This window comes from Dermacentor andersoni, chromosome 5, assembly GCF_023375885.2.
Source record: "Dermacentor andersoni chromosome 5, qqDerAnde1_hic_scaffold, whole genome shotgun sequence".
Taxonomy (NCBI): Eukaryota; Metazoa; Arthropoda; class Arachnida; order Ixodida; family Ixodidae; genus Dermacentor; species Dermacentor andersoni.
This window is the reverse complement of record NC_092818.1, coordinates 95,936,158-95,958,153: the sequence shown is the minus strand read 5'-3', so window position 1 is coordinate 95,958,153 and position 21,996 is coordinate 95,936,158. Positions and strand designations below refer to the sequence as shown.

Below are 21,996 nucleotides of genomic sequence, written 5' to 3'. Positions count from 1 at the left end.
TGGCGAAAAAGCCCAAATAGGAAAGGTGCAAGCAGTGATGCCTGTCCCGATTCCATATTGGCCACTCAATTTAATTTTCAGTATTATCTTCAGTTCCATTCGGACTTAGAAAAAAATGTGGTTACATTGACAATTTTTTTTTGCATTGCCTTGATGCAAAACTTAACGAACTGTTGCTCTGTTTGAACAGTAATTCCATATAGGCAATTTTCGTTTACTGATATTCTATTGTATAAGCACATGTTCCTGGTGGTCCTGCAAAGATTTTAACCAATTTTTAGAGATCGCCTGTGGCAGATAGCACAATTCTAATCCATGAGCTATGTTGCTTGAACAGGTGGACATTATTTGCGGGGAAAATTTACTTCGGCACTGACTAATTAACAAAAATCAGCTAATTAAGCTTTGACTAATTAACCTGTGTCCCACATTGCAATTCAAAATTGTAGCCAGGGAGTTCGCACAATGGAGACTTGGAACAAGTTCTCAGGATGACATCAGTTTCCAGATATCAATTCCCCAACTTTGCGAAGAAATACACTTGCAGTCCAGTTACTTTTGTTCTTTAATGCATAAAATGCCATTTAGTTATAAGAGTAAGTGGAATTACAGTATATTTTTACCACAAGTCTGACGATGCATATCTAGAAAACGGTGTCATTCGCAGAATTCTCTTCAAGTGGATATACCTTGCAGTCTCACCGGCTACAAGTTTGTAAATCTCAGTATATGTCATGAGCTAATTAGTTAAGAGGCTTGGGCTGGTTGGTGAAACATTACTTCGCAACATGTGTGCTCTCTCCTATTGCCTTCTTTCTCCCTTTCATGTTTTGAACACTGAAAAGAATTTTTCCTTGCCTAACGTAATTAAAAATTTTAATTAGTGAATTTTCATTCGTTAGTCAATTAGGCATTTCAGTTTATCATGCAAGTAGTGTCTGCCTCTTCGAGTTGACCAGCTCAAGGGCTAAAATTTTCCTATCTATCACAGGTGATGTTTAAAAAAATTGCTTGAAGTCTTCACAGATACACCTGGCATATTCAGTACATGCTCATATTGGCAAGAAACGTTTTAGATTCACTTTGTTATATCGAATAAGTTATTACATCCATGCTTGTTACGTTGATATTCGACTGTATGCTTTTAATTGACAATTGACAAGAACTTTATAGAAGTGTCCAGAGGAACATGACTAGGGGGAGGCAAAGGCTCTCCAATCAAGATGGTGGCTCCGCCCACGATGGGACCAGGAGGTGGTGACTCTCTGCGACGTTGCGGGCCCCCTGGACGGCCTGTAGTTGGTGCGTGAATTCCGAGCTCTTCAGCAAGGCGTCCCCCTGGGACGTACATTGAAGTTCGGAGCCCGCATTGTGCAGGCACAGCCAGAGCATGTGGTCGAAGGAGCAGCATGCATGACCGCATTTGGAGCACGGCTGCGAGAAGTTAGGGTCTATCCAACTAAGCGCTCTGGGGGTGAGATACCATCTCGTCTGTAAGAGCCTGAAAGTAACGGCCTGAGCCCTGTTCAGTTTCAGGCTGGGGGGAGGGAATTTCCTCCTGCTTTGTCTGTAATGCGATGTAATTTCGTGATAGGTGGTAAGAGGATCTTTGAAGGGACAATCCTGTGGGAGAGCCAAACCATTAGCTCGGGTGCGGTTCGTGAATTCACATGCCAGGCAGTTGACCCCCTCATTAGGGTTGCAATCCGCTTGGTTAGTTAAATGATTCATGTGGGCCGGGAACCACGTTATGTTATGATCTCGTTTCTTTGCCCATAGTACTATGAAAGGATCTGTTGATGATGCCGGCTGCGTGTTTAGAAACTAGAGCGAATGAGAAAGCTCTGACAGCCATGCGCGAGTGGGAGAAAATGATCGTCGGGCCTTTTGCGGCTTGAAGAGCCAAGACTTTCGCAGTTTCCTTCGCCTCGTTTTCGCGTTTACTGAAGGCTGACGCGGCGCTCCACCACGACAATGACCAAGATTGCAAACCTGTCTTGCTGCCGTATTTGACGGCATCATCGAAGAATGTATCTGCCCTGTAAACATTGATTCGCTGAAGGATGGTTCTAGCTCGTGCTCTTCTGCAAACTCCGTCATATCTGGTGGATGTTCCTCGGTATGGGCTCTATTTTTATACCTTCCCGGGCTAGTTTAGACAGGGGGTATCTGTCGAGCAGTGCCTGTATAGAGAGTATAACAGCTTGATCAAGAATCTTAATGCCCGGCATAGTTAACGAAAGCCTGGAGATCTGTGCAATAAACTGTACTTCAATTAATTCTTCTGTGGTGTTGTGAATTCCGAGTTTGAGTAGATTTACCGTGCTAGCGGACTGCGGAATACCGAGTATTCTTTTGATGCCGGACCTGATGAGCGTGTCTAGTTTGTTCTTTTCAACTTTGCTCCTTTTGAGGAACGGTGCCGTGTAAGTGTGACTGATGAAGAAAGCTTGGAAGACCCTGAATAGGTTGTCCTCCTCAAGTCCTCCCCTTTTGTTTGTAATTCTAATAATGAGTCTTAGTATATTATTTCACTGCGCGCCTAGCTAGTTTAGAGCTTTTGCATTACAGCCTTTGGCATTGATTAAACGTCCTAAAATTTTTATGGAGTTCACCCTCGGAATGGGGTGCCCTTCTCGTGTCGTAATTTCGACTGGCTGCGTTTCCAGAGGCTCGAGGTTCCTAATGCCCTGCCTGGACTGTCTGTAGAGTAGGAGTTCAGATTTGGTCGGTGAAAGCTTTAGACCCGTGCATGTAAGAAATTCTTCTGTTACCTCTATGGCTGCCTGGAGGGATTGCTCTAGATCAGCCAGTGATCCCCCCAGGGACCAGATTGTGATTTTGTCTGAATAGATTGCGTGGCTTATTTTTGGGAGTTCGGCCAGCCTGTAGGAGAATTTATGCATGGCAATATTGAAGAGTAACAGGGATAGGACCGAGCCCTGAGGGCTTCAGCAGTTGCCCAGTTCGTAAGGACCACCGAAGATCGTGCCCAGTTGAGGGGATGCTTTGCTTTCCGATAGGAATGAGAGATTGAAATTAAAGAATTTCCGCCCTAGGTTGAGAAAGGAAATTTCGTTCAAGATGTGTTCGTGAGCCACCTTATCAAAGCCCTTAGCGAAGTCGAGTGCAATGATTCCTTGGAAGTTCCACACCTCATTCTCGAATATGGATCTTTTCAGGAGCAGCATTGCGTCCTGCATTGAGAGTCCCTTTCTAAAGCCTATTAGATTATGCCTAAATAGTTTGTGGTTCTCTATGTGTTTGACGATTTCATTGTGTACTGCATGTTCGGCTACTTTGCAAATGCACAATGTTAGAGAGATCGGACACAGGTTATTCATGTGCGGAGGCTTCCCCGGTTTCGGGATGAGCACCACCTTGGCAGTGTGCCCTCCCGACGCGACCTGCCCCGAGCTCTACACCTCGTTTATCTCTGCCGTTAGGATTTCGATGGCATTGTCGTCCAGCTTCCGAAGAAGTTTGTAAGTGACCCCCTTTGGCCGCCCCGGGGCCAAAGGGGGTCACTTAATTTTGCGCAGCACAGTTTAAACACACATTTTATTTTGGAGCTTTATTGGCTTTATGCCCACATGAAGCTTATGCTGTTCCGTTCAGTAAGTGCACACATGAACTTGGTAGGCATTCGTGGTAGTTGTCAGATGATCACCCGTGAACCCATGCCCCGCATCATGTGTGCCCCGCACATGTCAGTCAAGCTTGCGGACGCCCGACTGCCGGTGTGTTCTACTGGTACAAACATTTAAGAGTGATCTGCCCATAATGGCTCGCCACCTGCTGCACCTGCCAGCTAGGCATAACCACCACCACCACACTACTTCGTCCGCAACCAAAGTTGTGGCTTGGAAAAATTAACCAGCATGCTCATATGCATATGACGTCTAGCGAAACCTTTCTTTTTTTAATTTTTGTTCTCCAAAGTGGGAGCCCTACGTGAGGGTGGGCTTCACATGAGTAAATAAGATAGTTCACGCTACTTTTTCTCAGCATCTGCAGTGCTTGTGAATGCCTTTCCTTGGTGTTGAATGCCTGACTGCAATGTCTGTGTTCAATGGTGACGAAAGGCAGAGCCATCTCTCTGTGAATGCATCAGACACTTAACCTTTCTTTTTTTTTCTGAATGCTCCAGAGCCCCTGTCGGGATTTTTTCATATGTTGGTTCAGTGGTCATTTTATAATGCATAGAAGTTGGTACATTGTCACTGATTTCTCCAAATTCGGAATTTATAAACAGCTTAGTATAAGTTCTTTCATTTGTCGTAGTACTGAAGGACTTGCCGCACTGACTCGCAAGGCTGCCCAGACGAGACAGAGCAACAGAGTTTACAGAGCACGGAGAGCCATATATACGTATATCGCACACCATGACATGGGCTCCATCTGCTGTCAGTATTTAAACTTACAAGTTTTGTACATTTAAATGGCCTCTCCTTAGATGAAACGAGTACACAATGCTTTTTTTTCTTTTTCTTTTTTGCACAAGTTGCTTAGGAAGAGGCAAGCAGTGCATTAAAAGAAACATAAAATGAGTTTACTTGGGAGTAGCAGGGCTTGTGTCAGGGTATGTCCCATAGTAAGCTTGGGAGTGGCTGTGGAAGGGTTAAGCAAATCTTTTTCTGACCATGGAAAGACAGAAAAGCAGGTAGAGCACACTTTCGTGTGAAGGTAGGCACACTTTCGTGCCTGCATTCTAGAATGGTTGCTGCCTACAGTCACAGAAGGCAAGTCAGGTTGTAGACTAGCTACAATCCTTTCAGGTGTACATTGCAGACCACATCCTATCGGCCACAAACGTCCCCAATATGCTGGAATCTACATGCCTAATTCATAATAAAATGCAGAAAAATGAGACTGACAGTTCATGACCCCATCAGCATTGGCATGAACTGCTGCACGCAACAAATCAATAACACATGCAGTTGGTTATACCATTACGTTTTTGCCGAGTAGGCAGTGATTCAACGCAGTCCTGTTTCACTCCATTTTTATGGAAGGCATACGTCTGCCATGTTTCTATATATGAGGCATAAAGAAAGAAAAAAAAAACTTCTGAATTAACTGAAGTCTGCTTATAATGCAATGAAATGCATGCCTGATGGTGGGATTAAACATCTGTCTTCTAACACAGCAACCTAATGCTCTAACCATTAGGCCACAAGTGCATGCATGCCTTTCTTGTGCCAAAATATTTCTCAGGAACACCTAGTGCATGCCAGTTGCTTGCATCATTCCCTTGTGACAGCTAGCTCTTTGAGGTGCTGTGTTAGGCTGAACTGCCTTCGGGATTGGCCCACATAAAAAAAAAACATGCTGCAAGCATAAACTAGCTATGGTAGCAGTTTTCTCAGGTAGCATGCTCCAGCAGCATAAAACTCAGCTTGAGGCTATACTTGGTAAGGAATCTTTTCACTTCTCGTCATTCGTCCCACCAAGTGGGTGACTTAAGTGACAGTGGGGCATAGCGTCATTTCAGTCACTAAAAGGCAAAAACAAGCAAAAAACAAGAATATTGACAAAATATGGCCTCTATCAGTACAGTTTCTCGATGTGTAGAATGCAAACACAATATGACACTTTGCCTCTGTGCCAAGAAGTGAATAAGGAAATGCGATGAGCCCATGTGGAATTGACATGCATGGGGCCCTGCACTGTCCATGAGTGCTGACACTTTCTTTCACATACGAAGACAACACCACTTCCATGAAGTGGTTTTTCTAAGACTAGACAATATGTTTGAAATTGCGTGCGGCAGGTAGCATAATTATAGTCCTTGAGCTGAATTACTCGAAGCGGTGGACATTACTTGCATGAGAAATCAAGATGCCTAATTGACTCGTGAACAAGAAAATCTATCAAGTTGTCAACTAATTACTTTATGGCACATATGGCAATTTACTAATCATAGCCAGCGAGTTTGTAAGGTATATTCACTGGAAAGAATTCTGAGGATGGCTTGGGTTTCGAGACATGCACCATGAAACTTGCAGTAAAAATACACTATTGTTCCACTTGCCTTTCTAATCAAAACACCATTTTATGCATTGAAGTACAAAAGTAACCAGAATGACCATGTATTTGATCGTACACATTGGGACTGAATATCTCAAAACTGGTGTCATCCTGAGAATTTGTTGCAAGTGCTTTACGAATCCCCCAGATGCAAGAGTAAATTGTAATATGTGCTGTAAATTATTAGAAAGCTAATTAGCACAACTTGTTAATTAATTGATTGTGCACTTTGATTTCTCATGCAAGTAATGTTTGGCATTCTTAGTAATCATGTTCAAGGACTAGAATTATGCTATCTGCCACAGGCAATGTTTAAAATTCTGTATTGCCTAAACAAAAAAATCCCATGCACTGTGGAAATCAATGTAAGCGAAGCTTTCTGTGCTGTTTGCTTTAATTGATGATGATTATCAGTGATGTTGACGGTGAATGTTTAATTTGTTCAACGTTTTGTCCCACACGAGAGTGGTCAGTTGTTAAATGTTACCTTGCGTGCATCACTACTGTTTGTCTGCACAGTACACAAAACACAAAGAGAGAGGTGCTTGCTTGAGGCGCTGTTATGCGCCATATGTCATAACCTCTGAGAGGATTGTCATTGCCTCACATGGCACATCGCATAGTGGCAGAAGCATCAAACTTGAATTGGATTATGGGGCAGGCTGCAGTGGTGCACTCCGGATTAATTTTGGCACTGTGGTATTCTTTAATGTGTCCCTAAATCAATAAAGGGAAAATGAGACATCTACCCAAACATAGCTAAGTGCTACAAAGGAAACCCATACGGGTTCCTCGAAAGAAAAGCCTTGCAGTTTCGGACCAGGACAAATTTTCTTCAACTGCGAAGCTTTTCTTTCAAGGAACCCATATGGGTTTCCTTTGTAGCACTTAGCTACGTTTGGGTAGATGTCTCATTTTCCCTTTATTAATTACTTCTCTCCACCTAGCGGGTTTCCAGAGAACTATAACGTCAAAGTCCCTAAATCAAAGTGCACGAGCGTTTTTTATTTGGTCCCGTCGAAATGCAGCTGCCGCAGTCGAGATAAATCCGCGACCTCGAGCAATGCCATAGCCGAAAAGCTACCGCGGCGGGCACAAAAGTGTTTATTTGACGTGCGACCGCTTCTGGTGTTACCTAAACCCTGAAGTGCTCTTTAGTTAATGTGGCTCTGCTTCTGCACGCCCTGCTTAAGTTGTCCGCTAGACACATTTGCATGGTTTTATTTTTCAGAAATAGCAGAAACGCACCGTAACATATTTGAACTTAAGTTTATCCAGCGTTTCCTTGCCTTCTCACATCACTTTCTCCCTATTCCCCCCCCCCCCCCCTTGTATTTCTATGGGAACTGCAAGTGAAGAGTGGGCAGGCTGTTATTCACTCGTTTCATGACTGCGACGGTTCTACCCATTATCTGCTTCCTCTCCCCCCTCCTCTCTTCCATTCTATCTAGCTTCCCTCTGGACTTGCACATTGGTAGAAAGGTAAGCAAATTGTGGGGGGTCACGGAGAATTACAGCTGTCAAGAGGCCAATGTGGCAACAACCTGGGAGCTCCAGAGGGCATTGTGCCCATTCGGCACTGTGTGGTCCAAACGAGTTCCTCACATCTCTTTTCTTCTCTGCCACACTCCTGACATGTCTACACATGCTCTGAACCACCCCCGGCGCGGTGTACCGGACAGCGGCAGCAGTGGAAAAGTAGGAAAGGGCAAAGAAAGCTTCGCTTTAAAATCTACTCGCCATTCCGGCCTTGTGAAAGGGGATGTCCAGCAAAGAGGTTGAAAACCAATACTACAACTGCTGAGGGGGTACGCAATGCCTTATTGCTTTACAGTAATGGCAGTAATAGTAATTTAGAGTAATGGTAGTAATGGGAGAAATGGTAATTTTGACAGCACCCCATCACTGGTCATCTTGCAGTTTCTGTTTCCCTTTGCCGCCTCTCATATTCATGCTGCTCCTCAGGAGTCCTAATTATGCGTTGCCTACCCATAGCGGTGCTGCAACAACAATAAAATCAGTTGCTAGGCTGGTTCCTTTATATAGTAAAGGCTAGTGACGTTACTCCCCACGTGGCAAGCTGCCATCACTATAGCAGCTTGAGCAACAGAAATCTTTACCGGGAAAAACATGTGGGGAGCACTATGTGTTTTGCATTATCATCAGGAGCGCCTTATTAATTATGTGGTTCGGATACTTGTTTTGTGCTTGTTCCTTATTGAAACGAATGTTGTTCTGTATGTTGTATGCGTGATTCCAAAGAATGCATGCACTTTTCGCTTCACTTTGGTGAGTGCTTGAAGCCGGCTTCACCTCCGCCGCAGGTTGGTCCGGTATTACACCACCCGCAGGATCAGCCCACATTTTGCCCACGGACATCGACACGAAAAATGCCGACCAACGAGAAACTAACAGCTTCGCGGTAAAACAACTGTTATGATACCGGCCTGTTCTCTCAAGCTCTCAAGAAAAAAGCTTCACGTTAATTGCTTTGCAACGAGGTGTCACCTCGTTCACGTCAATTTTTGGTGATGCTAGCTTGCTGAACTAACATACTGAAGTCAAGCCAAGCCAATGTCATTGTGTGGCTCTGGCAGCACCTCTTTTTTTATAAACATCACCAGCACCCCACTAGCAAATGGCTTAGAGTAGAGCTGTTAGTACAACTCTGGCAAATTCAATTTTACATTCTTTTGTGTTATAAAACATGGTGCATATCACATTTGGGTGCACACTGTTTTCTACATGTACATACCTACTATGAACATAAAAACAAAAGGTGCATCAGATTCGAGGCATCATGGATTTGGGTTATTGCTCCTCAGTGAAGCTGCAATGGGCTTTTAGAGTCTGCCTAGGAGGAAGACTCTACGCCTTTTCCTTTATTTTAGCTCACTGTATAATATGGTCAATTCTGTCATTCTCACTTAAGTCTAATTAATGGAAGTTAACTGCATTCATGTGTCACCAGAAGCACAGGAAGCTAGCTCAAATGACCGTTCTAGAAACAGTGCTTTTTAAGAAACATGCACCTAGCTCGTAAAGCTTGTGAAATGCGGGATAACAAATCTGGACACACTTTTTGGAAGCAAATATAGAAAGTATGAAACTGTCTTTCGTGCCCATCTAAACATCACTGGTAGTGCAATAAGCAGAGAGAAATTTTTCCAAGTCTCGTTTTTTTTAGAATAATGTGCTTAAACAAGCACAAAATTCCTGCCTCAAAGTGACAATGGGTTTCTCGATTATCCACCCTCAACAGTCCTGGGCTGTTGAGACAGTGCATATGCAACGCTATTTCACTGAAAGCCCTGCCTCAGTCAGTCTCGGACTGTCAAGTGTGGATAATCAGAGGCCCAATCTGCGTATGTGAGTGTGTGTGTGAGACGGTGTGCTTGCGCATGCAAGCAGGAGGAAACTGGGCCCTGGATACAAATTTCAGGAAGCAAATGAAGAAACTGTATAACACCACATGGGATAACAACATATGGGAAAATCCTGAGAAGCTCACTAACAAAAGCACAATCAGTCCATAAGCACTAGTGTCCCGAAGCCAAAGAGAAGGAAGCAACGCCCTCACACACCTGAGCTACCTGTGCCATGGAGAGGCATCGTCAAAATAGTACCTGTTTGGTCTTTCAATATAGCAACGTAACTATATCAAACACTGACTCCCAACATCATGCGTTTGTCATGCAGATCAGGGGATGCGAGAGCCAGGTAGGAAAAGCAAGTGTTAGGCCACATGAGAGCGTAAAGTGTCCCCACAAGGGACATGACCTCTATCACAGTGCAGCATCAATTTGGAAGTTGTAACATGTGTCGTGAAGTGATTATGTAAGGTAAAACCATTATTTTGTGAAAATTCGTAACCAGCAAAGTCAACATTACAATTAAACTGTACCGAGATAGGTGATCTTTCAAAATTATGCTCAAGTAAAAAAAAAAAAGAAGAAATGCACATAGACACATCCAACATGTACATATGAAACAAATATTAAATGAAATATGAAACTGAAAGAAAAGCTTATGTTGCACTGCAAAACTGAATAGTTTTGAGTTTCACCATACGGGCCCACAATAATGTACATACCGTATTTATTCGAAGCTAACGCGCACTTTTTTTCCGGTAAAACGGGTCCAAAAATTGCATGCATGTTAGAATTGAGTATGACTCTAAATCCGCGTTACCATATCGCCATTGGCGTTAAAAAAATGGCCGCTTTATACGCGCTTCTAACCAAGCTGCCATAGCTTCCTGGCACTGGTGTAACCTAGCCTACCGCCTGTCTTCCCGTTTTTCTGCATTTATTCAATCAGCATGAAAGCGCCGACTGCGAAGACACGCCGAGTCCACCATGATGCCACATTTAAAACGAAAGTTTAAAACGAGAAGGTCAAAAATCGAGCCGCATAACGTGCGTTTGGAGTTCCCAAAACCAGCGTGCAGGACTAACGCAAACAGAAGGAGAATATTTTCACCAGCAAAGCAACAAGGAAGGGTTTCAATGAACCAAAGCAGGGCAGCTTCGCCGAAATAGAAGAGCTGCTCGCAGAATACGTGCAAGAGTAGCAAGCGACACAGCGGCCTGTGACGACCGATCTGCTCAAAGTACGGGTGATGCAGTCAGCCCTACAGAAAGAGCTAATGCGGGTGACTTCAAAGCGAGCAGATGCTGGCTATCAAATTTTATGAAAAGAAAAGGCTTTTCTCTTCGAAGGCGGATAGGGATATGCCAAAAATTGCCCGAAAAATATGAAGAGAAATTGCACAGTTTTCAGCGGTACGTTTTGAAGTTGTGCCATAGAAATGGCTACCAGTTCAGACAGATTGGAAACGCTGATCAGACGCCGCTCTACTCTGACGTGCCTGCCACCACAAGCGTTGAAAAGAAGGGGGTGAGGCAAGTGCACGTTTTGTCTTCTGGCCACGAAAAAACCAGTCACCGCATTGCTTTAGTTGCACTGCAGATGGGCACAAGCTGCCCCCGTATCTTATCTTCAGATGAAAGACGCTCCCGAAAGGAATCATGTTTCTGAGAGGCGTGATTGCGTGTGCAAATGAAAATGACCACGGACTTGGTCGCTGACTGGATTGATAATGTTCGGCGGAAGAGACCCAGCGGCAGTTTGAGTCTGCGTGGGATGCTTGTGCTTGATGCTTTCAAGTTTCAAGGCCAGTGTATCAAGGACAAGCTGGCTGCATGCAACACCGACCTTGTCGTGATACCCGACGGCATGACATCGCAGCTCCAGCCGCTCACTGTTTGTTTGAACAAGCCAGTGAAAGATAGAATTCAGGCGCTCTGCACCAAATGGCTTGTCAGTGGCTGCCACGAATTCACGCCCGCCAATAAAATGAAGGGTGCCTCGCTGCAGGACTCTCCTGGATGGGTGAAAGATGCATGGTGCACGATCCCATTTGCCATGGTCAACAAGGCCTTTAAAAAGTGCGGGATTTCGAATGTCATGGACGGCACCGAGGATGAAATGATTTGCTCTGTTGATAGCGATAAGGAGTTGTCTGACAGCAACGAGTGATATCTGTTGCCCTATGCGACTCTTACTGGTGCAGTGAAAATCTTGGGAGCAAGGTGCGCCGCTTCCATTTGTGTTTTTATTCATCACAACTTTAGTGTATTCGGAAGATATCTGTTTTGTCCAAATGAGAGAAAATAGTATTTCTATATGAAAGCACAAGGTGCGCAGTACTGTACTCTTTGTTTATGGGGGGGGGGCATGGAAAACGGGTACGCGTTACAATCGAGGTTATCATGTTTTAAATTTTTTGGTCATGGGAAACGGGTGCGCTTTACAACCGAGGGCATGTTACAATCAAGTAAATGCGGTATATGGGAAAAAAGATGCACAATACAAGAAAATTAAGAAACATGCAGTACCTTTGCAAATGACTCATGAGATACTTCAATGACTGGTAGTGGGCAGGTGGCAGTGACTTTACTGCTTCCTTCATGGCTTCAAGCTTCTCCTCTACTTTGTTGCTCTCTAGGAAAAAGATAAAAAAAAAGATAATCTACACGGACGCACTGCATGTTTAACAAGTTCACACACACTACAGCTTGGGCAGAGCAACCTGAATTTCTGATGGCAGAAACAGTTTGCAATAAGCTACAAATATCCACAGATTCACAAATTTAATGCAACTAAACCTGAAAATGTTGAAACGTCGTTCTGACCTTCTCGGTGCACCTAGTAAAACCATGTATTGCCACTGGCCTGTAAATGTGAGAACCTGAGAGGTCCCGACGTATGATAGTAATTGACACATTTGCACCTGTTAACACTACACAATCAGTAAGGACCAAGTACAGTCAAACGTTGATATAACAAACATGAATATAACAAATTATCGGATAAAATGAAGCAAATCTAAGATTTCGTTGACCATGCTTTATATTCAATGAGTCATTGTCATCATCTGCACATATTACGTCTATTGGAAGATGAAGGCCGCTCCCAATGATTTCCAACTACCTTTGCCTTGTGCCAGCTGACTCGATCCTATGCCTGCAATCTTCCCGATTTCATCAAACCACCCAGTTCTCTGCAATCCTTGACTGCATTTTTCTACCTTTGGCATCCACTCCGGAACTCTAATAGAGCACTAGTTACCTTCTCTATGCATACTGACACGTGTACTTGTCTTTATCGGCTGACACGTTTCACTGCCTAACAAATGTTATCGCACAGCGCAGTACACACCTGCATGTATCGGAAGCTTGTGGAATGTTATCGATGGTTCTATCCGCTGTCTGTGACAGAACCTTGTGTAATCTGATTGCATGTGTGCGCGACGCGAATAATGTAGACTTTGTGGAAGGCCCGCGGGTCCCAGCGATTACTCTGGAACATTCGACGACTGATGTATAAAAGCCGCCGAGCTTGACCCGCTCATCAGATTTTCGACGATCGCCGACCGTGTTCGCTGCTATCGTTGTGCTATAAGTGTAGCCTCTTTTTGTGGGCACAGGTTCGCCCAACAAAAGTTAGTTTTGTCTTTCACAGTATTGCTACTGTGTTCTTCAACGTCACCACCATGTGACAATATCTTCTCTATGCATCAAAGTTTGACTGGCTATTACATAAGCTAAGCCTTATCCTTAATAACAGCTTCGTTGACTGGATCCGTAGTTTTCTTTATGATTGTTCACAGTATGTTTCTTTTAATTCATTCAACCCTCCTGACGCATCAGTATCTTCCGGAGTATTCCAAGGTTCTATTTTAGGGCCATTGCTTTTTTTGCTATATATTAACGACAATCCAAACTCTGTTTCAGTAAAAATTCGGCTTTACGCTGACAACTGCATTCTCTACAATGTCATTTCTACACCTAACGATCATAACACCCTGAATCAATCTTTTATAAGTTTTTGTGAATGAAGCGAACTCTGGCAAATGAACATCAACTTTAAAAAAACAGTCACCATGTCCTTTCACAAGCATGCTAATTGCTCATATTTCAATTACTCCTATACATCCACTTTTCTGCAGCGCACATATGAATATAAGTATTTAGGCCTCCTTTTCACTCCAAGGTCATCCTGGTCAGAATATATTATAACAACTTGCAACAAAGCACTAAAAAACTTGGTTAATTAACCCAAACCCTACGTGCTGCCCCCAGAGAAACTAAACTCATTACACACAAAACACTTGCAAGACCTATTCTTGAATATGCGGCTACCATATGGAACCCTTACAAAATTTCGGACATCCACAAAATTGAATCTGTTCAGGAAGAGGCGGTTCGTTTCATATACCGCTGTTATGACAGAATGTTTTCACCATCACCTCATCTGCATATGCTTGGTTTAACCCCTCTTTCCCACCATCATCACATTAATTCCCTGAAACTTCTACTCTCTTCATTTTACTCTCCACATTATGCTTCCCCTAACCCATATCTGACCCGTGCAAAGCCCCTAATCACGATAAAGGCAATGACTTAAGCTTATCTGTTTTTTTTGCTCGCACCAACACATTTAAATACAGTTTTTTTCCTACGACAATTGAACTCTGGAATGACCTGCCTGGTTCCATCCATTGTTTACCACATAGAGAATTTAGGGATGCTACTGAGTGCTCGCCTTAGCTATGTTACTCACATATGCTTCTTTTGTATGGCGATTTCTATTTTCCACATTTTGTATTCACCCACTCCTGCAATAGCCCTTCTTGGCTGCAGTATTTGTAAATAAATAAATAAATTATCTCGCCTCCTAAATTTATTTCTTCCTTTTATTATTGTGATTAGCATTCTTTGCCTACTTCAGGCATTTTGAGTCTGTCTGTCTGTCTGCCTGTCTGTCCGTGCGTCCCCCCGTCCGTCCATCCATCCGCCTGCCCGCCCGCCTGCTCGTCCGCCCGCTCGTCCGCCCGCCCGCCCGTCTGTTTAGCCTCTTCCGTCAACCCAGTGACCAAAGTTGTCTAACAGCTTCTACGACTAGGCATGTGCTCATGGTCGTGATGCCGTCATGGTCATTCCATCGTTGTCATTTCAGCTTTGTCACCTGTTGTGTGTGCCGTTGTTGTCAAAACTTCTACGCCGACCCAGTGGGCAACCAGGTATGTGCTCGTGGTGGTAATGCCACCATGGTCGTCACAACATTATAATCTCAGCTTCGTCAATCACCTCTCATCATGCCATTTTTGTCGTACAGGCTTTACGATACAGTTGTCATTACGCTATTGTCATCATACACTCGTCGTCATCCGATTGTCCTCATACCATTGTCATGCCGCCGTCGTCATGCCTTGGCGGTTGTTCTACCATCGCCATTTTAACTTCACCCAATTCTCATCATGCTGTTGTAGCCAAGAGTTGATGTCATACTTTTGTCGTCATGCCATCATCATAACACTGTCATTTTACCATCGTCATCATTTCAGTAATGTTATAACATTGTTGGCCTGCCGTCATCGACATACTGCCTTCAACATTCTATCAACGTCAATCCTTCTTCATCATTCTATCGTAATTACGCAATCGTCATTCAATTCTGATTACGACACCATTGGCATGCCACCATCATCATGGTGTCGCCTTCAGACAGTCGCTATCATGCACTCAATGTCATACCGTCATTGTTGTGGCATCATCGTCATTACAGCTTCATTATCAAGTTCTTGCCATACCATCATTGTCATCCAATTGTCCTCATGACAGCGGTGGCACGCTGTCATCATTATACCAACATTATCAAGTAAGAATGGTCATCTCATTGTCATAGCTGGTAACATACAGGAATTCTATCAACGAGAGGGTGGCAGGTCTTGTTGTGAAACTTAATAAGAGGTACAAATTGAAGGTCATACAGGCCTACGCCCCTACATTCAGTCATGATAACCAGCAAGTCAAAAGCTTCTATGAAGACGTGTAACCAGCGATGGGTAAAGTCAAAAGAAAATACACTATACTGATGGGCGACTTCAATGCCAGGGTAGGCAAGAAGCAGGCTGGAGACAAGTCAGTGGGGGAATAAGGCATAGGTTATAGGAATAGCAGGGGAGAGTTATTAGTGAGCTTGCAGAACGGAATAATATGCGGATAATGAATACCTTCTTCCGCAAGCGGGATAACCGAAAGTGGACGTGGAGGAGCCCGAATGGCGAGACTAGAAATGAAATAGACTTCATACTCTGCGCTAACCCTGGCATCATACAAGATGTGAACGTGCTCGGCAAGGTGCGCTGCAGTGACCATAGGATGGTAAGAACTCCAATTAGCCTAGACTTGAGGAGAGAACGGAAGAAACTGGTACATAAGAAGCCGATCAATGAGTTAGCGGTAAGAGGGAAAATAGAGGAATTCCGGATCGAGCTATAGAACAATCATCATCATCATTATCCGCCTGGTTACGCCCACTGCAGGGCAAAGGCCTCTCCCATACTTCTCCAACTACCCCGGCCATGTACTAATTGCAGCCATGTCGTCCCTGCAAACTTCTTAATCTCATCCGCCCACCTAACTTTCTACCACCCCCTGCTGTATTACCCTTCCCTTGGAACCCAGTCCGTAACCCTTAATGACCATCGGTTATCTTCCCTCCTCATTACATGTCCTGCCCATGCCCATTTCTTTTTCTTGATTTCAACTAAGATGTCATTAACTCGCGGTTGTTCCTTCACCCAATCTGCTCTTTTCTTATCCCTTAACGTTACACCCATCATTCTTCTTTCCATAGCTTGTTGCGTCATCCTCAATTTAAGTAGAACCCTTTTCATAAGCCTCCAGGTTTCTGCCCCATAGGTGAGTACTGGTAAGACACAGCTATTATACACTTTTCTCTTGAGGGATAGTGGCAACCTGCTGTTCATGATATGAGAGTGCTTGCCAAACACACCCCAGCCCATTCTTATTCTTCTGATTGAACATGTCAGCCAGTAAACATGTAAGCCAAGTTTTGCTGTCGTACGCGGTGCGTGGAGCTCGCACGCAGATCGCAAAGTCACCTTTCTCTCAAACGCTCTCTTTTCAACAGAAGGCTTGTTCCTCACACTCTTCTAAATGCACTATTTCATCATTGGACACACTATTTCATCATTTCCTTAGACGGCTGCTATTGGCCGATAGCTGACATCAAACTGCAGTCGGCTACATGGCATAGATACTGCAGCCGCCACGTGGTGCCGCCACGAGTCCGCTGGCTAAGCGCCCTGCTGAGAACAACTGCTGGCTTGTGTTTAGCGCATCGTAGGCACCAAAGACGGAAGTTTTGGCGTCTACCTTAACATCCAAAATGAAATTTGAACTGCGCACCAAGGTGACATTTAGAAAGCGGAGCGTTGTGGGCATGCCCCACTGCACCACTGTGCCTTCACCGCAATGTCTTCACAGTGCAAGGTACTGAAGGAACTGCAGCACAGCGGAGGCTGTGTTTGACTGCCAATAACTCCGCTTCTACTGAGCACACTGAACTACTTTTTGCAGCAAAGTATTTCTGAAATAGCTTATTTTCACCTCAAATGCCTTTCTCCACTTTGATAAAAATTGTTCAGGGCCCCTTTAAAGTCTGTAAATGAGAAAATAATGTTGTAGTATGCTAAATCTCTCCAATAAAACATGATTGCCACCTGCAATGCAGTATTCTTCTTGCATCCACATTTCTGGCAATTTCGGCTTCTGAATACTGCACAATATTAGCTTATAGCTTAAATTGAAGCTTTTCACAACTCTTTGACGCGAATCAATCAACCATAGACATAAATTTTGTTGGTCGGATTATTTGACGCTTGGATTACATGACGTTTTCACGTGTTTCCAAGAAAGTCGTGTAACTGGGGTTCCACTGTATTTGCACTAATTTCTATGTCTTCTTTCATCATACTGTGCTTCTTGAACTACATTATGATTAGTCACAGTGGCTGACCAATAATTAGGACCCGACAAGGGTGGCCTAAATGTCTCAAATAATAGATTAACCAGAAAATGGGCATTTTTTTCCACAAGCGGCCAGACAAAGCTTGTAAATGCATTGCTGCACACACATACCCCTGCATGCAACCTGTTCAATCTGCATTCCAACCACTGTCATGCTGTCAGTACAGATAGACGAAAGTACAGTCCGTGCATGCACTAAAATCTTCATCCCCTCGCCACTAGAACAGATGTCAACCATGCTGCAATAGCCAAATGATTGCAGGTTTCTTTGCAAGTCATTGTCTGGCACTTCTATCGATTTCTATATTAAAAGACAGTGCCATGAAACAGGACAAGAAAGTTTGTCCCCTTTCCTGGCGTTGTTTTTCAATTTAGAAATATATGCCAACCAGCCCAACAGCAAACTATATTAAACTTCTTTTGCTTCATCACCACCTGCATCAGAGCAAACATTGAGGGCAGAGATGGTGTCATTCGAAGCTTCGTGACAATTATGAACAAAAAAACATTATAACAGCATTCAAAGAAGTCGCCTGAAGCCATGTCATTATTTTATGCATTAAGGAAACAAATGCTGGATGCATGGGATGCACAAACAACAAACACACAAAAGTGGCCTTGAACTGCATGACTTGGTATGTCCTGCAATTCGGGTGTGGTTGGTGATCAGTTAGGCGCTGCAGCTACTTATGATTTCGAGGAGGTGCAAGCAACATAAAAACAATTAGATTACTTTTTCTGCATGTTTCAGTGAGCTGTACTGACATGCAAATGTGCCGGTGAAGTGTGAAATATCAAATGGCACACTGCAATATGTCAAAAGTTTTTTTTTGTCCTTATGCATTACGTCTATGGGGCCTCTAGTGGCAGCACAAAGCTGTCTGAATAATTGAGAATGTAGAAATTATCTTGTACAAATCATCAGTCAGAGACTGCAACAACTGTGCTTTACACAAGTAGGTTCAGCATTGCGTATATGGTTTTAGAACTGGTACTTACACATCCACATGAAAAACAAAGTTGAAAAGTGAATGACATGCACTTACTGACTGCATCAAAAAACTTTGTATAGCTGTCAAACGTGATCAGCGGTATTGGTAGCAACCTCAGAAACAGTTTTAGGGCACCTGCCACTACATGGACGTCTTCATATGCTGATGCACTCAATGGTGCACTTTCTCCATCTGTAGCAAACAGGGAAAATGTTGATAATAGAGTTTGCACAATAAAGGTATGTTTACTCACACAACTACATCAAACTAACAACAAAGAAATGAGAAAATCTAAATAGTAATATCAATTATTACCTTTCTCAAATGACATCCTCAAAGCTTCTATTTCATCACTAAATCCAGATACACGATAAATGCCTTCCGTATCTAAACCTGCAAGAAATAGAAAAAAACAATTTTTCTTAAATGTGCTTACACAAATGAAAAGCAAGTTCACAAAGCACTGGCCATTCCTTCTTTTGCCAGGCTTTAAACCACACTGTGCTTTGCATGCGACATATTCACACAAGGCAAAAAATATAAGTATACATATAACATAATAGCACTTGAAGAATGTCTTCGCTCACCGAGGAAGCTGTACTGCTCAGTTGGGAACTTGCTGCACGTATTGCTTCAGAGCAATTTGAAGTGCAGTATACTTACGTTAATTTGACATTTCAGTTACCGTAATTACTTGAATCTAATGTGCATTTTTTTTCCAATAAAATGGGCCCAAAAATTGCGTGCGTGTTAGAATCAAGTATGACCCTAAATCTGCATTACCATATCGCCATCAGAATTTCAAAATGGCCACCTCGCACCCGCTTCGAGCCTGGCTGCTGTAGCTTCCTCCATGTGCTGTAGTATGTGTGCTTAAGTTATTGCACCGTCTGACTTCCTGGTCCTCCCATTTTCCGCATTTGCTCTATCAGCATGGAAGTGCCGACTGCAAAGACATGCCGAGTTCATCACGTTGCCGCAATTACAAGGAAAATGATCATGTGTGCGGAGGCGGACTGAAATGGGGCCGTATCACAGGTGTTCAGAGTTCCAGAATCTTGCGCGCAGGACTGGCGCAAACAGGAGAAGCTTTCTACTACGGCGGCTGCTACATACGGCATGTTCGCGCAGTCCCTACTGCGATCTGCAATGGAGACAGAGTCTACGCATCTAGGTTCACCACGCTGTGTTCTCATAGCTCAGTGCCCGTTGAAGCAAGAGGCCACACACAAAGGTCAATTCACTTGCTCCTGTTACTGCAGTTTTGCACTCATTGCGTAAGACGTGCTCATGTTTGCTTGTGCATGCGTGACATCATGCTTGTTAATTTAGTTAGTAAGCGGATGTTTAAAAGTTTGTGCAGCCAATAAAACTACTATCCTTACTTTTCGTATAGCTGTCTACTAATTTCCTATTGCAATCGATGCTTCGCCTTTCGGCGAAATCTGCGACTTTGTTTTATTTATCGTAACTTTAGTATATTGGGAGTAAATCTTTGTTTTTCCAAATGAGAGAAAGTTGTATTCCTGTATGAAAGAATGAGGTGTGCAGTACTGTAAAAGACTTTTCTTTTTTTTAGGTTGCGGCAAACATGTGTGCGTTACAATCGAGGACGATTCTTTTTCCCTTTTTTTAGTCACGGAAAACAGCTGCGCGTTACTATAGAGGGTGCATTAGAATTGAGTAAATACAGTAGTTCAATATTAACTGAAAGTCTCAGCTGGCACCCATATGTCTATCTTTATGGGCCCAAACTTTCGTTATTTCAATTCTGAAATTGGCCTTGGCCGCATAATTTGAACTTCACTGGTCAAGATGTACAAACCTGACCCCAATGATAACCCTAACACTGGCAGCATCTGTCTTGGCAGCACTTAGGGGATGGTGAATGCATTAAACACATAATGTCACCCAGCGAAAACCCATAGTATTTCCAGCTTGCCCTAGCAAGACTTTTAAGCAAAAATGGCAGCTTACAATGAATGATTACAGCCTTTAGGCTGTTCTAACACATGCCTTTTCTTTCAGAAAAATTGATGTAGAAATTGCCTGCACAGTGCAGTCGGATATGAAGCCAAAACCATCTTTGCTATGTGTGCAACAAAACAGCTTACCATCAGCGCCAGCCTAGCCAGTGGCCTTGCCACAGCCATCGCAGTATGGCAACAAAACAAGTTCTCATATGGCAAGGTCACGACACACCGCTTTCTGTACTTGATTACGAAAGCTCATTCAGAAGATAAATTAGTATTTATTTTATTGTATTTAATTGTATTTCTTTTATTTGCTTAGTAAGTAAGTATTGCATGCTAAGCAAGCAGCAACAATTCACACCATATGCTTTTGGCATTCTGGGGAATCGCATGCATCACCGGACAAATTAGCAAAGTGGTCACACTAGGCAAGAACCACCATCCTGTTTGCAACTGTCGTGGAGTTGTTTGATAAAGGCAGAATATCAAATATACACTGGGCCCTACAAAAGACAACCCATAGTTGTCCATAGGCAGAGACAAAGCACTGTATGAGAGTGAGGATGCCAGAGATGAAGAGTAAATAAATTTCCATTTTGTGGAGATAAAGTTTGCTGTTTTCATCCTTTTCTGATTGCCAGAACCAGAGGCATCGTTAGATTTTGTTTTTAAGGAATCAGGCGCACATTAAGCTTCTACTTTGTGAGGAGCTCTAATGTCATTGCTTTCTTATTTTTTTATTTTGAACACATTGAAACCGGGTGCATGTTAAATTCAAGGGTGTGTTATAATCAGGAAAGTACAGTAAAAGCTTGTTAACTTGTATTTCATAAAACCGGAAAAATGTCTGAAATAAGTTTAAATAACCTAATGTCGAATTAACGAATGCATCCATAAAACAATAGGCATATGCTTACTACACCAATTTGCCTTTACCTACTGAACAGATCTACGACCTCTGCTTCTATTAGGTACAAAATCAGCGCATAAGCTGTTAAGCACTCACAACGGCGACGGCCTGGCAAGTATCTTCACAGTGCGACCGCGGTGCAAGGCTTATCTTTTCATTTGAGTAGATGTGCTTGTCAGGCTTTTCACTACCGATTATTCTTTCACCATTGAGCTGGTTCGCAACAGGTCATTGATCTATCGCAATGTAGCAGGCAGGTTTGAAGTACGCCAGCGTGCAGGCCACAGTAGAATAATGCTTCATTCTTTACAGCTTTTCATGTGTTTGTAACATCATGCGTGCCTTACACTGAGTTAAAATGAAACTACTGCTCACCACAAGACGGATCTGTTATTGCCATCGACGTGATAATGGATGGCAACCAGGCAGTTCAGAAGGCACGTGGCTGACGCGAATCATGTGTCGCAGTAAAGTATGGCCTCCGAGACAGAGGAGTGGCCTGTTGTAGCTGTACGACCTGTTGTTCTAGTGCTGATGACTATAGCAATACGGATTCCACTGCTTAGTTTCCGCTGAACGCTAGCAGCGATTTAGCTCTTATGCGTCGCATATTTGCGGTGCTCCACGCTCAGTGCATTCTAAGGGTTCTCCAAGTTAACCGGTGCGTGGCTAAATATGTCCAAAATAAC

The 21,996-nt window shown here is 43.4% G+C and overlaps 2 protein-coding genes across 2 annotated transcripts in view; one reads left to right on the top strand and one right to left on the bottom strand.

Moving 5' to 3' along the window:
- LOC126530910 (uncharacterized) overlaps positions 1-8,696 on the top strand; it is a 60,101-nt gene extending 51,405 nt beyond the window's left edge. The window contains exon 16 of the transcript XR_008612569.2: positions 8,355-8,696. The gene's annotated coding sequence lies outside the window, so the exon portion shown is untranslated. The remainder of the gene's footprint in view (positions 1-8,354) is intronic.
- LOC126530913 (N-chimaerin-like) overlaps positions 1-21,996 on the bottom strand; it is a 53,258-nt gene that overhangs the window by 9,004 nt on the left and 22,258 nt on the right. Inside the window, exons 10-12 of the mRNA XM_050178241.2 lie at positions 18,740-18,817; positions 18,479-18,616; positions 11,931-12,036 (exon numbers count right to left, since the gene is read on the bottom strand). Coding sequence (XP_050034198.1) covers positions 11,931-12,036; positions 18,479-18,616; positions 18,740-18,817 — 322 coding nt within the window. The remainder of the gene's footprint in view (positions 1-11,930; positions 12,037-18,478; positions 18,617-18,739; positions 18,818-21,996) is intronic.